Genomic DNA, 16,560 nt, shown 5'->3' on the forward strand with positions numbered 1-16,560 from the left:
CACATGCTGCTGAACCTAAGATACCTACTCCTGATGTGTTTTCTGGGGATCAGTCTAAATTTCTGAATTTTAAGAATAATTGTAAATTATTTCTTGCCTTGAAGCCGAACTCATCGGGGAGCTCTGTGCAGCAGGTTAAAATTGTCATCTCCTTGCTGCACGGCGATCCCCAGGATTGGGCTTTTTCTCTGACACCTGAAAATCCTGTTCTGACTAATGTGGATGCATTTTTTCAGGCCTTGGGGTTGTTGTATGATGAACCTAATGCTGTTGATCAAGCTGAGAGAACCCTGTTGGCATTAAACCAGGGTCAGGATTCTGCAGTTATACTGTCAAAAATTCCAAAAGTGGGCGGTCGTTACTACATGGAATGATAGTGCATTGGCAGCTCTCTTTCGGAAAGGTTTGTCAGAGACCGTAAAATATGTTATGGTGGGATTTCCTGTTCCCTCTGGTCTGGATGATTCTATGTCATTAGCCATTCAAGTTGATCGGCGTTTACGTGAATGTAAGACTACACAGGAGGCGCTGCCACCTTTTGAACAAACGTCTGAACCTATGCAATGTGATGGGGTTTTGTCTAGGGCACAACGTCAGGAGTTTAGAAGGCGTAATAAGCTGTGTTTTTTCTGTGGAGACACCTCTCATACTATTTCTGTCTGCCCTAAACGAGAGAAACGTTTTGCACACACATTTGCTGTGGGCAGTGTACAACCTAAGTTCCTTTTGGCAATTACTCTGATCTGCTCCTTATCCACGTTTTCTACTAAGGCTTTCGTGGATTTAGGAGCAGCGTTGAATCTGATGGATTTGGACTTTGCTAAACGTTGTGGTTTTTCCATGACGCCTCTGCAGACTCCTATTCCTTTGAGGGGTATTGATGCTACTCCTTTGGTGGAGAATAAACCTCAGTTTTGGACCCAGGTGTTAATGCGAGTTGCCCCAGACCACCAAGAAAATTGTAAATTTTTGGTGCTGCATAATTTGCATGATACTATTGTTCTGGGTTTTCCCTGGTTGCAAACTCATAATCCAGTTTTGGATTGGAAGTCTAGGTCTGTGTTGAGTTGGGGTTGTCAGTGTGTTCTTAGGGACATTCCTGTTTTCTCCACCTCTCCTCAGTCTCATGATATTCCTGATTATCTAGCCGATTTTTCTGATGTATGTAGTGAGAGTAAGTCTGCGTCTTTGCCTCCTCATAGGAGTTATGACTGTGCAATTGAGTTGATGCCTGGGTGTAAATTTCCCAAGGGTCGGCTTTTCAACTTATCAGTACCCGAGCATGATGCTATGCGGTCCTATATTAAGTAGTCGTTGGAGAAGGGTCATATTAGACCATCCTCGTCACCTTTAGGTGCTGGGGTTTTTCTTGTGGCCAAGAAAGATGGTTCATTAAGACCGTGTATTGATTATCGTTCCCTTAACAAGATGACTGTTAAATATCAGTACCCGTTACCTCTGATGTCTGATTTATTCTCCAGAGTTAAGAGTGCCTGCTGGTTTACTAAGCTTGACCTCAGGGGGGCGTATAATCTTATTCGCATCAAGCACGGGGATGAATGGAAGACGGCGTTTAATACTCCGGAGGGACATTTTGAGTACCTGGTGATGCCTTTTGGGCTCACTAATGCCCCTTCTGTCTTCCAGTCCTTTATGAATGATATTTTCCGTGACTTTGTGGATAAGTTTTTGATCATCTATCTGGATGATATTTTGATCTTTTCTAGTGATTGGGATTCTCATGTGGAACACGTCCGGACTGTGTTCCGGATTTTGAGGGAGAATTCCCTGTTTTTTAAGGGATCGAAATGCCCTCTTTGGTGTACAGAGGATTTCATTTTTGGGATTTATCTTGTCTCCATCGACTATTGAAATGGACCCGGCCAAGGTACAGGCCATTTATGATTGGGTTCAGCCTACTTCTTTGAAGGCCCTCCAGAAGTTTTTGGGTTTTGCCAATTTCTATCGTAAATTTATTGGTAATTTTTCTGGTATTGTCAAACCACTGACTGATCTGACCAAGAAGGGTGTTGATGTGCTGAATTGGTCTCCTGAGGCTGTCTCAGCATTTCAGGAGCTTAAGCGGAGATTTACTTCAGCTCCAGTTTTACGGCAACCTGATGTCTCACTTCCATTTCAGGTGGAGGAAGATGCTTCTGAGATTGGTGCAGGAGCTGTATTGTCCCAAAAAGACCCTGTGACTTCTAAGATGAATCCCTGTGCCTTCTTTTCTCGAAAGTTCTCCCCATCTGAACGCAACTATGACGTGGGGAATCGGGAATTGTTGGCCATGAAATGGGCATTTGAGGAGTGCAGACATTGATTGGAGGGAGCTAGACATCAAGTTGTGGTCCTCACCGATCACAAAAATTTGATTTATCTGGAGTCGGTCAAACACTTGAATCCTAGACAGGCTAGGTGGGCCTTGTTTTTCACGCGTTTTAATTTTGTGGTCTCTTTTCTTCCGGACACTAAGAATGTTAAGTCAGATGCCCTTTCTAGGAGTTTCTTTGCCGATTCTCTTAATGTGACCGAGCCTACTACCATCCTAGGTGAGGGGGTAGTTCTTTCTGCCATTTCGCCCGATTTGAGACGCGCCCTGGAGGAATTTCAGGAAGATAAACCTGAGCGTTGCCCTAGAAAATTGTATGTTCCTGACCAGTGGAGAAAGAGAGTGATGTCTGAAATTCATTGCTCCGCATTGGCTGGTCATCCAGGTATTTTTGGTACCAGAGATTTGATGAGTCGGTCTTTTTGGTGGCCTGCCTTATCTCGTGACGTCAGGAATTTTGTACAGTCCTGTGGGACTTGTTCTCGGTCTAAACCCTGTTCTCGTTCTAGTGGGTTGCTGATGCCCCTGCCGGTGCCCAAGAGGCCATGGACCCATATCTCAATGGATTTTATTTCTGATCTTCCTGTCTCTCAGAGAATGACTGTTATCTGGGTGATTTGTGATAGATTTTCGAAGATGGTCCATCTTGTACCACTCCCAAAATTGCCATCTTCCGCTGAGTTGGTGCCCTTGTTTTTACAACAGGTGGTTCGGTTACATGGGATTCCTGAGAACATTGTGTCCGACAGAGGAGTCCAGTTTGTTTCCAGATTCTGGAAAGCCTTTTGTTCCAATCTGGGAATTCAGTTATCCTCCTCCTCCGCATTTCATCCTCAGACCAATGGACAGACAGAGAACAAACCAGACCTTGGAGTCTTATTTAAGATGTTTTATATCTGCTGATCAGGATGATTGGGTCTCATTTTTGCACTTGGCCGAATTCGCACTGAACAATAGAGCTAGTTCTGCCACTTTGATGTCACCCTTTTTCTGTAATTTTGGGTTTCATCCTCGATTCTCTTCAGGGCAAGTGGAATCTTCGTCCTGCCCAGGTGTGGACACTGTGGTTGAGAGAATGCAGCAGATATGGGACCAAGTGGTGGATAAGTTGTCACTCTCTCAGGAAAAGGCCCAGCGATTTTCCAACCGGCATAGGACCATTGGTCCCCGGTTTAAAGTGGGTGATATTGTTTGGTTGTCATCTAAGAATATTCCTATGAAGGTTGCATCTCCAAAATTTAAGCCAAGATTTATTGGACCGTATAATATTTTGGAGATCCTTAATCCTGTTTCTTTTCGATTGGCTCTTCCAGTTACGTTCAAGATCCATAACGTATTTCACAAGTCTCTGTTTTAGAGGTTTGTTGAGCCAGTGGTTCCTACGGCAGCACCTCCTGACCCTGTGTTGGTTAAAGGCAATGTGGAATATGAGGTAGAGAAAATATTGGATTCTCGTTTGGTTAGACGGAGACTCCAGTATTTGGTTAAATGGAAGGGTTTTAGCCAGGAGGATAATTCTTGGGTCTCTGCCTCTGATATTCATGCCAATATCACCGGGCCCATCCTGATCGGCCTGGTGGCGTGGATGAGGATTCGGTGACCCCCTCCTCAAGAGGGGGGGGGGGGAGGTTACTGTTGAGAGTTCATTTTCTGGTCCACCAGTTGTGAGTTCTCCTTCCAGGCTCCCTCTGGTGGTAACTGGAGGTAGTGAGGCTGATTTAATTAGTAGAGATCTGCCACCTGATAATGAGGATGATGATTGGACCTCAGGAATCTCAGACTGGATTTAAGACAGCCGACGCCCCAGTCTGGTTGCTGGTGATTCCTTCTGGCTTTTCAGGTCCTGTTTTTCAGCTCTGTTCCAGTCATTTCAAGCTAAGTTTTTCTGCTAATGTTCTCACTTGATTTGGTTGGTCTATTCAGTGTGTATGTGTGTTCAGCCAGCCCCGGCTGGGGCTGTGCTGAATTTCCACATTTATCTGTATTTACCAATTTGCTTTTTTTGTCCCTTATTAGATTGAAATATTCTGAGACAGAGCGAAAAGAGGCCAGAGTGCTGATATAGTGGGAGAAGTCTAGTGACTTCAGCGTTAATTTTGCTATCAGAAGTGTTGGACTTTATTTTTGTAGGGTTTTTGGCAGGTTGCAGACGGTGTCTTTCCTTTCCTGTTAGTTTGGGCCCCATCATTTGCTCAGCCTATGTTCCTGCCTGTTTGTGCTTTCATCTTGTTTCACCGTCAATACATGTGAGGGGACTGTCTTGCCTTTGGGGTCTGCTCTGGGGCAGATAGTTTTCCCCTTTTCTTTCGGCTTATTTAGTCCTCTGGCTGTGACGAAGCGTCTAGGACCATCGTAGGTACGCTCCACGGCTGCTGCTAGTTGTGGTTAGGATCAGGGATCTGCATAGTTATTAACCTCTCTGGTTTTCTGTGACTTAGCTTGTTTAGTCTTTCCCTCCTTGGTGACCCATTCATTACAGCAGAATACTAAAATGATAAATGGAGTTGGTTCACTACAATACCCAGAAAGGTTATCAAAATTCTGTCTATTTACTCTAGAAAAGCAAAGACCTAATATATATGTACAATTATATCAGAGGGCAATACAGAGATCTCTCCAGTGAACTGTGACAAGAACAAGGGGCATTCTCTTCGTTTGGAGGATAGACAATTTCTGCACCAGCATAGAAGAGGGTTCTTCACTATAAGGGCAGTGAGGCTCTGGAATTGTCTTCCTGAGGAAGTGGTGATGAGGAATTTTTTTCCCTATGGAGAAAATTGGCTTCTACTGTTTTTTTGCCTTCGCCAGGATCAACAATGCAGAACAGCTGCACTAAAAATAGTCTGAACTAGATGGACATAAGGTCTTCCTTCATAACCATTTTACTAGTAGCCAGTCTTTAGCATAAGGAATAGTGATGAGCAAGTATGCTTGCTCCTCAAGTTTTCCAAGCATGCTTGGGTGTTCTCCCAAGTATTTTGGGCATTCTTGGAGATTTATTTTGTGTTGCTGCATTTCCTAACCAACAGGCAATCCCCACATGTATTTTGGTGGTCTAGCAGCTGCAGTGACACAAACTAGATCTCCGAGAAGGCCCAAAATACTCGGAACACCCAAGCATGCTTGGAAAACTCGAGTAACTAGCATACTCGCTCTTCACTAAGGAACAGTCCATCTTGGAACATGGAGCTCTGGTACAGCTCTTAGCCCTACAACAGAACGCTCCTAGCCAGTTGTGCATTGCATAGATGTCTGCATGAGCCCTTACAGGTACAAGCAGCTTTTTGAAGGCAAACCATGCTGATGTGGCCCTCAGAACATCAGTGAAGACTGAATGTTGCATTTAGGTGATTCAGCACCATAATGCTGTATTACAGATTTAAAGTATCTAAGGATGAAGCCTTCATAGATGAATTAAGCATCAAGATTTCCCATTCTGAAGGCATTTTGTACTATAGCCACCAACACAAGCTTCCAGAGGCCATTGGAGCATACAAAGCTACTTGGTAGTATTGGCCACAAACTAAGGCTAGTCATCTCATTATATGAGCACCGAGAAAACCCTGAAGTCAGTGGGTACAAGTCAAAACCAAATATTACATGACAGAGTTCATACAGCATTTTATTAATACAAGAGTCCACAACAGTGGACAGTGTACATAGCAGGGGCAATACATTAGTGACACTGGTTTTGTGAAGAGGATCAGAAACAGCCCAGAATAAGACCAAGTCCAATGTTAGAGCCATCTCCTGTCACATGGTCTATTGCCAGTTACTGGCCCTTAGATTAAGATGGATAAGTGCCATTAAGGTGATCATGTGTCTCACCGAAAGCTTAGATTTTACTCCTGTTTAACAGAATCATCCACATCAGCTTCTTGCTCCTCGTGGTGGCTAATAGCCAGTTCAGTGTAAAAACCACCAACCAGCCAGTTTAGTGTAGTGTGGTTTATGATGTAGCTCAGCATATCATCCATACTAGCCTTAATTTTTGTGACGGTTAAAAGGCTGGCAGACATTTTCCAGAAGGAAGAGGCAGAGTGGAAGTTTTGGTAGACATCTGCAGCCATGGCACCAACACTATGAGCCTTGCTTTGAATGTTCTGTGCAAGACCTTGGATGCTTGAGACCAGAGACAAGCATGTAGTCTGCAGGTGCCAAGTGAGATTTTGGGCAGTCAGTACTCGGGATTCAATTTGCTGTAAATGGAAATTGACAGGTTATATTTTAATATACAAGTGATGCGTAGCATAAGCCTTATGAAGGAATGGCATTACCTCTGCACCTTCAGCATCTTCTCCTGTGCCTCTTGTCCACTCCACCCACTTGTATATGTTCTCCTGGGCATCATGGATCTTCTGATTTGCAGCATTTAGGTTTTTTCTTGCATAATCAAGCTTAAAGAAAGAGCAATGCATTTACTTGGGTTCATGGAAGACTGGTTGGATGAGGCAGGTGTGAGTATACGCAATACCTCTGTTATTTATCCCTTTCTGAAAGTTAGCGCCAAGAATAGTCATGTTTGACTCATGGATGTTATCACAGAGGTTTAAGGCTACAAGTACATTTACTAACCAGGCTGACAGTGCTTTGGAGCTGAGCAATGGTCTTTTGACTCCTGCATTTTGCATCCTTGATCCTGGTCAAAGCCTGTTGATAAGAACGCTTGCAGACCTTAGTAGAGAGCGATCCCAGGCGCACGTAGTAACCAGGCTCATCTTGGGACACCTCAAAGCTTTCTGTCTTAGTTGCCTCCTTAGCTATAATAAAGAAGGAAGTTATGCTCATATAGTCAACATAAGGAGCAATAGGGAAGGATCTTAAAGAAGTACTCCCAGCAAAGTGAATCCTTTAATATATTGCAATCTTACTATACAGCACTGTACTTGCAATTGCTCATTTTGCCCATCTACCCAGCTAATTTTTCCATTAGGCCCATGACATCACGTGATCAAGAAACCGTAGGAGTCAGCTAGTCTATGGAGAAACAGAAAGACTATTCTGTCACTGAAAGTCCCTGGCAGGAGAAGGAGCGAAGCAACTGGGTCAGGGATGACTGCAGGGAAAGAGAAAAAGACTGATGTTTCTAGAGAGTAGTGAAAAGGAGAATTAACTTGGTAGAAAGTCAAAATGAGCAGTTCAAGTACACAGCACTATACAAGATGACAACTGCAACATATGAAGGATAAGACCTTGGATGGGAGAGCTTCTGTAAAGAAACCCAGACAAGCTAGCATTTGGTCCATCTCTGGAAGTCATTATCCCTTGTGCACACACGTTGCCAGGCTTGGGAGGTTTTGGCTTACCCAACTCCTCATCTGTTGGTGGCAGGTAGTGTTCCAGAAGAGATTCAGACCTAGTTAGTGCAGAATCCACACAGTTGCTCATGATCTTCACAACACTGCTTCCCAGAACAGTGTTGATGCCGCCATTTACCACAGCCCTAGTCATCTCCACACCATCCTGCACAGCTCCCTTAGTTTTATCCACTACTCCTGTGATACTATGGATTACAGCATCTCTGGCACCAACAACAGCTTCTGAGGCATTAGCCACAACCTAAGATATACAAGATGGCACTTGTGTAATCTAACCTGAAGTGAAGCGCAAGGGTCGCCGTCATTTTACCAGCTTACCTTTCCAGGAGGCTGATACAGAATAGGCAACTTCTCCTCAATCTTGTCCAGTCCAACACAGGCCATATTGTTTGCCAGAACAACTGTGAGGGGAAGAAAGGGACATCTGATGCAATAGTCATCTGTGTACAGAAGGCAGCAGAGACCTGAGTAATACTAGGACTGGTGTAATACAGGAAGTAAGCAATTACCTAAAAGCCTGGGTATCATGGCCAAAGTGGAGAAGTTATATCCAAGTTAGTCAAGGAGGAAAATCATTTAGTAATTAGGGCTTATTGTCTCTGCAAGCGAGTCCATTTCAGTTAGTAGTTTCCCCATCTTTAGCTTGGGTTGCACTACACATCAGGCTGCAGAGTGAGGTGAAGGGATGGGTCAGCAGGCTTTCGGCTATGCAATTTGAGGGCAGCGTGAGGTAGTGGCTGAGACACGGATTTCAGCAATGTGTCACTGATTAGGCTGTGGGCTGTTTCTCAACCGGTATTTTATCAGCAGGCGATCACTGCAGGCATAGCATCCTGGATGTCTTCTGGTCCAACCTCACCCCAGCACAGATTAGTAGCTTACTGGCAATATACACCGAGAGGTAAACTAGCAAACACCGATCACACCCTGCTGCACCCAGAAAATGAAGGATAGAATTAGTGTTCATACTCCACTCCGCAAGAAAAACCAGTCCGATATTTTTGCTGAGGAGTGGGGCGAGTACAGTGCGATTGCATTCAGATGCTAGCTGACCAATTTTAACATGAGCTTTTCCATAGAGTAATTCTCAGTTAAAGTGGTTTTCCAAGGAAATATTCTGCAATATTAGATATAAATGAGAGAGATCCATGTTGTCAGTGCTTTCCAGATGTAGCTTACTGTACGTGTATTATAGTCATCTAAAAATGGCATGGGATCCCCTGGAATTTTATCAACCAGCTGGGGGCCAATGTTTATAGCCTGGAAAGGTATATAGCCTTTCCAGGCTATAGACATTGGCCCCCAGCTGGTTAATAAAATTCCAGGGGATCCCATTCCATTTTCAGATGACTATAATACATGTACAGCAAGCTACATCTGGAAAGCACTGACAACATGGATCTCTCACATGATGCTTCCCAGGCTATTAATATCAGCTCACAGCTGTATGTGGCCTTTACTGGTTATTAGAGTAGGGGACACCAGATGGAGTGACATTGTTCCCCTACAACCAGCAAAGACCAGGTACACAGCTGTAAGCTAGTAGCCTAGGAAGGGGCCATAAGATATTGGCCCTCTCCCACACTAGAAGCATCAGCTCTAAAGCTCCAGAAATGGCACATCCATAAGATGCACCAATTCTGGTGCGCAGCCTCCCTCTTCCCACTTTCCCTGGTGTGTTGGCAAGTGGGGTGATAAGTATTAGGGCTGATACCAGGTCACCCCACTTGCCATGCCTTTGCTTTATTAAATAAATGTACAGCAAGCTACACAAGCACTAAATATATATCTCTATCAGATGAGCAGGGATTAATAATGGTCAGAATGCAATCTGTTTAAGGAGATTGAAATCCCATATTTCTCAGAAAAAAAATATAACTGGTGTCAGCTTTGTGCATACATTTTAACCACAGAGTATTCCACATAAGATGCTAGTGGAAACCCACAAGAAGCTCAACCTACTTTGAGGCTCAAGTTTCTGCAGGATTGGCATGGCACTGGAGATGGCCACAGATGTGACGCTCCTCACACTTTTCTCTGCAATGTCACATACAGACTTCAGGTAGGGATGGTGGTCTTTAGTGGTCACATAGGCAGACGACATCATGGCATATGTCAAGCTCACCAGTGGGAGGTTTGTCAGCCTTACCACCACATTCTAAGGAAGAAAAGAAAACCATGGAAGAGTTGGACAAACAGCAATGTACCAGTTATGATATTGTGAGAAACACTGCAGTGAGACCTCCAACACGAGCATGTAAGGGCCACCAGCCTTGTACAGAGAAAGTGGACGGCTCATTAAGGCCATGTGCACGTTACAGATTCTGCTGCGGATCCACAGCGTTTCAGGCTCTGCGGGTCCCCAGCAGGTGTAGCTGCGTTGTACAGTACCATTGTTTTCAGTGGTAAACTGAAGAACGCTGTGCACATGCTGCAGATTTTTCCACACAGATTTGCTGCAGGTTCAAATCCGAAGCATGTCAATTCTTTGTGCGGAATCCGCAGCGGTTTCACACCTTCTCCATTGTAGAGGTGTGAAACCGCAGGTCTTTTGACCTGAGAATTTACCTGTGGATTTTTCTAAATCCACAGCACGTAAAACTACATGTGCACATAGCCTAACCCCTATACAGCAACATTACAGATCTAATCCGGAGCTACAGATCAGTCATGTGCATGATCCTCACTGAGGACACGTGGAAGTGCTGAGAACTAGAGATCTACACCAGACCCCAGCGTGAAGGAGCCACAGCAGATCCAGTAACTGGGAACATGCACAGGAGGCACCATCATATGGCAGAACCCCACACGAGTGGGCATCTCCCACAGGACAGGGGGGCACATGGGTCATGTACACAGTGGGGACTCACATGGCCTCTTCCCAACAGTTGGTGACACCATAGCAGCGACCCTACAACATAACCCTGTAATTAGATACAGGAGCCATCTAACTGCAGGACTAATAGTGATGGGGATCAGAAGATACAAGGATCTCACTAGGAAGTGAGGAGTCTCCATCCATGCTCAGTAATACCTATGGGGGGAGTGTCATCCATCCATGCCTAGTAACATTACTACCACCCACTACATAAGACAAGTAATTGTTACCTGTTGCTGCTGCACCGTCTCAGCCATGTTGCTAAGTGAAACCCTACAAAAAGCAAAGCACCGCCCCCTGCTGCAAAGCTGCCGCCCCAGCACTCAGTTACGCTGTGCAGGGAGGAATGCCTGCTGCTCGGGAGCCTCCGCACTTATAGGCGGTGACCACGCCCCCTGTCTCCGGGAAGGCTTCCTGCTCTCAGCTGACTGGTGACGTCACGTAGTGTGCTCTCCTGACTGGTCGGAGGGTGGCTGTGCGCAGCGTGCAGCGGTCACACAGGGTATTACAGCAGCTGTGTGGTGAGAGCGGTGAGCAGGGCCGTGTTATGGGCTGAGGTCACGTGTACATATGGCGGTTATTGCTCCGCACAGTGCAGAAAGTCCCAGTGATTCAGCTGCCGGTGTAATCTCACTTCTCCCCATACAGGATACAGGGCTGCCGGCAGTACGCTGGGTGGTGGCTCTGCAGCTCCTTTCTCTCCCCACCCTGACACAGGAGTGTGCACTGTGCTGAGCTCCAGGCTTCTCTAGGAGAAAGCAGATGTGCCTGAGGCGTCTTATGTCCTGGAGCCCAGAGGCATCTGCAGACCCAAAGCAGATGTGTGACTCGCCCCCAGAGGCCGTGGGGTACTCGGTGCCGGGCCCGTTGATTACAGTGGGAGATGTCACAGTGGCAGTGGCCTCAGGCGGTCAGTGTAAAATGGGTAGAGTAATGGGGATAAAGTCACTGAGATGATTCGTGATGCCACCTGTGGTTTCTGGTCAGTTTGACCAGCGCTGCAGGGTTGCTTCTCTGGGACGGATTGTGTGGTGCAGCAATGATGTTGTAGCTCTCCACAGGCAGGCCTGTAGTCCCAGGGCAGAGTAGATGAGGTTGGCAAATGAGGAGATAGTGAGAAGTAGATGGTGCAGTGTGCGGCACAGAGATGTAGTAGTGCTGAGTGGGTTGGCGCAGGAAAAAGGCAATAAGACAGATGAATGCAGTTCCAGTTCTTTTACGCACGTTCTTGGCACAGACAGGTGCCCGCTTCAATGCTGCAGTCTCCAGATTAGGGGCTGAGCCAACTCCCAGGCAGACGGAATTAACATTTTCAGCTCTCCCTTTCGTGTGCCTGTTCTGAACGTCTCCTCACTAGTGCTTACTGTATACTGAAGTACTTGTAGTTGTGTGTTAAACCCAAGTTCCGCCTTTCAGATGTTCCTTTGAACTCTACTCGCATGACAAGTGACTGTAGCCTGCTTCGGGGACTCCATCCATCATGTCCCGGCTCACACATAGGTTGCCACCGTGTCTTCGAGTCTTTTGTGGGAATAGAGTGGTCACAGTCCAATTCCTCCAGGGTCTGCTGCTGGAGCATTAGTTTCACAAACAGCCTCGGGGACCGGACCCCAGCCATGCGCTTCAAACTTCAGGAAGGGTTCTGCTCTGACCTTAGTCCTTAGTTCTCGTCTCCTTACGTTCCGTACTAAACTTTCTTTCTTCTGAAGAATCAGGCTTTCTATTTCTCTTTCCCGTGCCAGCAGCTCCAGGTCACAGGAGTCTGTTGCAGCACCTCCTTCACTCCATCCCTCTCTGGGGATCTTCTCTCACAGACTGACCAAATCATAACATTCTCCCGCTCTCTTGTGCAGTCTAAGCTCCACCCACCTCCCAGCACTCATCGTGTTCCAAGCAGGGAGCCACCAAAGGTGCTTTGCTACACTACTATGTTGTGTGGGATGCGGGTGTTGGAGGCTGGTCAGGTTTTACCATCTTACCTGGAGAGTGGGATACTACACCTCAGGAGGAGCTGCAGTACCTTTGTGGCGACTGAACCCTCAGGGGCGCCACATACCCCCTCCGTTAACCACAGCACGTCTGTTGGCTGTATACATTCGATGGTTCCCAATGGTGAACCCACTGGACCGCGGTAAGCGAACCTCCCCTGGGCGAGCGAGCCAGGTGGACCACCCCCTATACAGGGAGCGTTAGGGACAGGCCCAGGGGAAACTGCTCACCACGGCAGCTGGTACCCGAGGAGGATGGAGGGGACACAACAGGAGATTAAATAGGCAGGCAGACGAATGTGCTGGACCGGAACCAAGGCAAACAATGGAGGTGGAGACACGGACTGGCAGGACAGAAACCCAGGAATGGAGGCTGGAGGATTCAGGCAGGCAAGGCAGGAACGATGAGACATGGGCAAGACGAAGACACAGGCTGGAAGCGGACACGAGATGGCAGGCACTGGGAGGAACACAAGGATCAGGTTAAACAGGGTGAATGAGGAAAGGAAAGGAGTAACGTAGCAGGAAGACGACAGGCAGACTGAGGGCCAGAGTCACAGTAAGAAACACAAATGACGATCAGGCAATGATTTAGAGGAAGAGGCTGCCTCTAATAGAGACAGGAGTTCCGGGTCAGGTCAGCAGGTCAAGGAGGCGGGGAGATGGCCTGGCTTAGCCTGTACTGAGATCTGGGGCGCAAGGTGCGCATGCACCCCGGGTAGAGCGACAGGACTGAGCGCGGGGCAGGAGTGCAGGTGGACGCGCGCCTGCTGCAGGAGTGCGCCGAAGGCGGTGGGCGCTCCCGGAGGCCATGGGCAATGCGGAGCCTGATAGGGGAGCGGCAGCAGGAGCCGAGCGCCAGGTAGGAGCGGTGAGCGTGGAGCCAGCGGAGGCGGTAAGCGTGACAATACAAATGAGTAGTAAGATGTTATATAAGGAACATACAAAATTTTTAAAATGCATTTTAACAAGTAAACAATTTTTAAACTAAACTTCCCAATATGGGAGGCACTGATTCTTAAACGTTGTAGAACAAGTTAACAGACTACCTATAATTTAACATTTTACCTAATTTAAAGTGCTATTGGCAGTAACCGTTGCTAAGGCTGGTTTCACATTTGCGTTTTTTAGCGCTGGAAAAAAACGCTAACCTGCGCATGCGTTTTTTCCCCTATCTTTAACATGGGTGCGCATACTTGCGCGCTTGTAAGCGCATGTATGCGATTTTCATGCGCTGCGTTTTTTTGGGGTGTGCGATTGGATTTTCCAGACGCATCATGTTGCATTTTTTGGCCCTGCAAAAAAGCGCATGCGCACATATGCGCACGTTTTGCGCTAAAAAGGGCCATTATAGCCTATGGATGCGCATATGTGCGCACTGGCATGCTCATGTAAGCGTTTTTTTGCATATGCGTTTTTTTTTTTTAACCATGGAATTTAGGGGTTTGAGTTAGAGTTAGGGTTAGTTAAGGGGGTTTAGGGTTAGGGTCAGGGTTAGGGTTGGGTTTTGGGTCAGGGTTAGGGTTTAGTATGGTTTGGTTAAGGGTCAGGGTTAGGGTCAGGATTAGGGTTAAGTATGGTTTTGTTAAGGGTTAGGGTCAGGGTTAGGGATAGGGTTAGGGTCAGGGTTAGGGTTAGGGTCAGGGTTAGGGTTAGGGTCAGGGTTAGGGTTAAGTATGGTTTTGTTAAGGATTAGGGTCAGGGTTAGGGTCAGGATTAGGGTTAAGTATGGTTTTGTTAAGGGTTAGGGTCAGGGTTAGGGTTAGGGTCAGGGTTAGGGTTAGGGTCAGGGTTAGGGTTAAGTATGGTTTTGTTAAGGATTAGGGTCAGGGTTAGGGTCAGGATTAGGGTTAAGTATGGTTTTGTTAAGGATTAGGGTCAGGGTTAGGGTTAGGGTTAGGGTTAGGGTCAGGGTTAGGGTTAGGGTTAGGGTCAGGGTCAGGGTTAGGGTTAAGTATGGTTTTGTTAAGGGTTAGGGTCAGGGTTAGGGTTAGGGTTAGGGTCAGGGTTAGGGTTAGGGTCAGGGTTAGGGTTAGGGTCAGGGTTAGGGTTAGTTAGGGTTTAGGGTTTGGGTTAGGGTTAAGTATGATTTGGTTAAGGGTTAGGGTCAGGGTTAGGGTCAGGGTCAGGGTTAGGGTTAGTAAAGTCATGGTTTGGGTAGTGTGAGGGGCCACCTAAAAATGTTGGAAAAAAACGCAAACGCGGTAAAAACGCGCTAAAAACGCATACAAACGCATAAAAACGCTGCGTTTTTTTCATGCATGCTCATAAAAATGCTTGAAAAAAACGCAGCAGTTGTATGCTTATGTATGCGTTTTTTCAATGCGTTTTTTTGCGGGAAAAACGCGCTGCAAAAAAAAGCAAGTGTGAAACTAGCCTAAGACGTTCACTTAAGACGTTCACTACCAGTTCAAGTATTACCATTTTCACTTCAACACCTTTTTCTTTTGTCATTCACATTTCCACATTCTTTTGTGACTTCTATTCTTCTAGACCCATAGGTGACAACCGCTGACTCCTGGTTCATCACCGGAATTCAAAATTTTTATTCGGAGTCTCACATTTTTTTTTTTAATTAAAACATTACTACCAACTAAATTCTATGGAAAATCTGTTCTAATGCCATATCTATACTCTACTGCTATCAACATTTTTATTAAAGACTACCACTACAACCTATTCTTGTAGAAGAAATGCTTTCACTATAAAATACTAAGCATTAATTATTAAGACATTAAAGGCAATCATTCTTGGGTGATATAGACACTGGTCCAGCCAGGATGTCTTGCAGTGTCCTTGGAATTGGAGCAGAACTACAGGTCTGAGGTAGTCCTTATTTGAAGAAGGTTCATGTAAAACCAAGAAAGAGCACCTTAAGAGGCGCAAACTATTTACAAGAAAGTTTGTGAATCATTTCAAGTTCATGATCACTGCAGCTCTGTATAAAAGGGGAAAACTGATGCCAAAAACTGGAAACAAGATAAACAATGGGGCACAACGGTGCCATTACCCTCCTGGGTAACAGTTCAGTTAGTTGCAGTCATTTTTAATGCTTTTCTCAACCTGGGGTGGTGGAAGCGGGCTTCTTTTGCTGCTTCCAGGGAAGGCTGTCTGGATGTCCACGTCCTGCTGGCTTAATATATTGTCCATAGTCCTCCTGTTGAGCTTTGGGGATGGCTGCCTGTGGTGGTAGCTCAGCAGCTGTTGATGGTGCGGTAGCTGTTCTGGTTTTTGGTCGCTTGTATGGTAAAACTTGGGTGCTGCCACTTGATGGCTGTGCAAGCACAGGACCATTTCTGTCCATAGGCACCTTGCCTAACACCAGGATCATGGATTCCACACCCGGTGTCTGTGTGGCTGGTGTGCACTGTGTTGGTGGGGGTGCAGCTGGTGTCACTGCTGCTATGGACATGGAGGCTGCGGTGACTGTTGGGACAGGCGGGGACCTGATGGGGCCTAACAGGGCTTCCCAGGACTTAGGGGCGACGGCAGTACCTTTCTCCTCATGGCCGCTCAGGTCCCCCGCAGGCGTCGGCAGCAGGTCAGGTGGAGCATCCTCCGGTGTTGGAGAGGTCAGGTCGCCGGTAGCAGCAGGTGCCAGTGACGGGACCTGCGCAGCCGCATCAGGTCCGGGCAGGAGCACAGCCTCCACAGCGATGTGGGTCCCTGGACCTGAGGATAACACTTCCTGGCAGGCGGCGGCGTCCAGCAGCGGTGCCAGGGTGGAGGCGGCAGCAAACACTGGCGGTGATGTTACGGGTGCCGTGGGGGTAGCAGAAGCTGCCGGCGATGAGGCTGGTGCAGCGGTGACGAGTACCTCTTCAGCAGGCCCCTCCTGGGCGCACTGCCTCCGCTGCTTCAGCAAGGCCTGCCTCAGCTGCAGGCTGTCATTCAGCTGGGCAATCTCTTGCTCCAGCCGCTCCACGTCCATGGTTTCCAGCGGGCCAGTGCTTGTGACCATTGCGCCGGTGGAGAGGTGTTCTTCTCCAACGCGATCTCCTGGCCTCCGTTCTCCTTCCATCATGGAGTCCTGGCGTTCGCTTT

At 47.0% G+C, this 16,560-nt stretch overlaps 1 protein-coding gene across 1 annotated transcript; it reads right to left on the reverse strand.

The window, feature by feature from the left end:
- Positions 1–5,936: 5,936 nt before the first annotated feature.
- LOC141048269 (perilipin-2-like) lies at positions 5,937–10,906 on the reverse strand. Its single transcript, XM_073543707.1, has 7 exons — positions 10,759–10,906; positions 9,613–9,808; positions 7,969–8,051; positions 7,639–7,891; positions 6,908–7,092; positions 6,610–6,729; positions 5,937–6,531 (listed from the first exon to the last, which is right to left on the reverse strand). Exons 1-7 carry the CDS (start codon positions 10,783–10,785, stop codon positions 6,175–6,177), a joined length of 1,221 nt encoding a protein of 406 aa, XP_073399808.1. The 5' UTR covers positions 10,786–10,906; the 3' UTR covers positions 5,937–6,174.
- Positions 10,907–16,560: the final 5,654 nt, after the last annotated feature.

This window comes from Dendrobates tinctorius, unplaced genomic scaffold (genome assembly GCF_039654945.1).
Source record: "Dendrobates tinctorius isolate UK_male_01 unplaced genomic scaffold, ASM3965494v1 ptg000134l, whole genome shotgun sequence".
Classification (NCBI taxonomy): domain Eukaryota; kingdom Metazoa; phylum Chordata; class Amphibia; order Anura; family Dendrobatidae; genus Dendrobates; species Dendrobates tinctorius.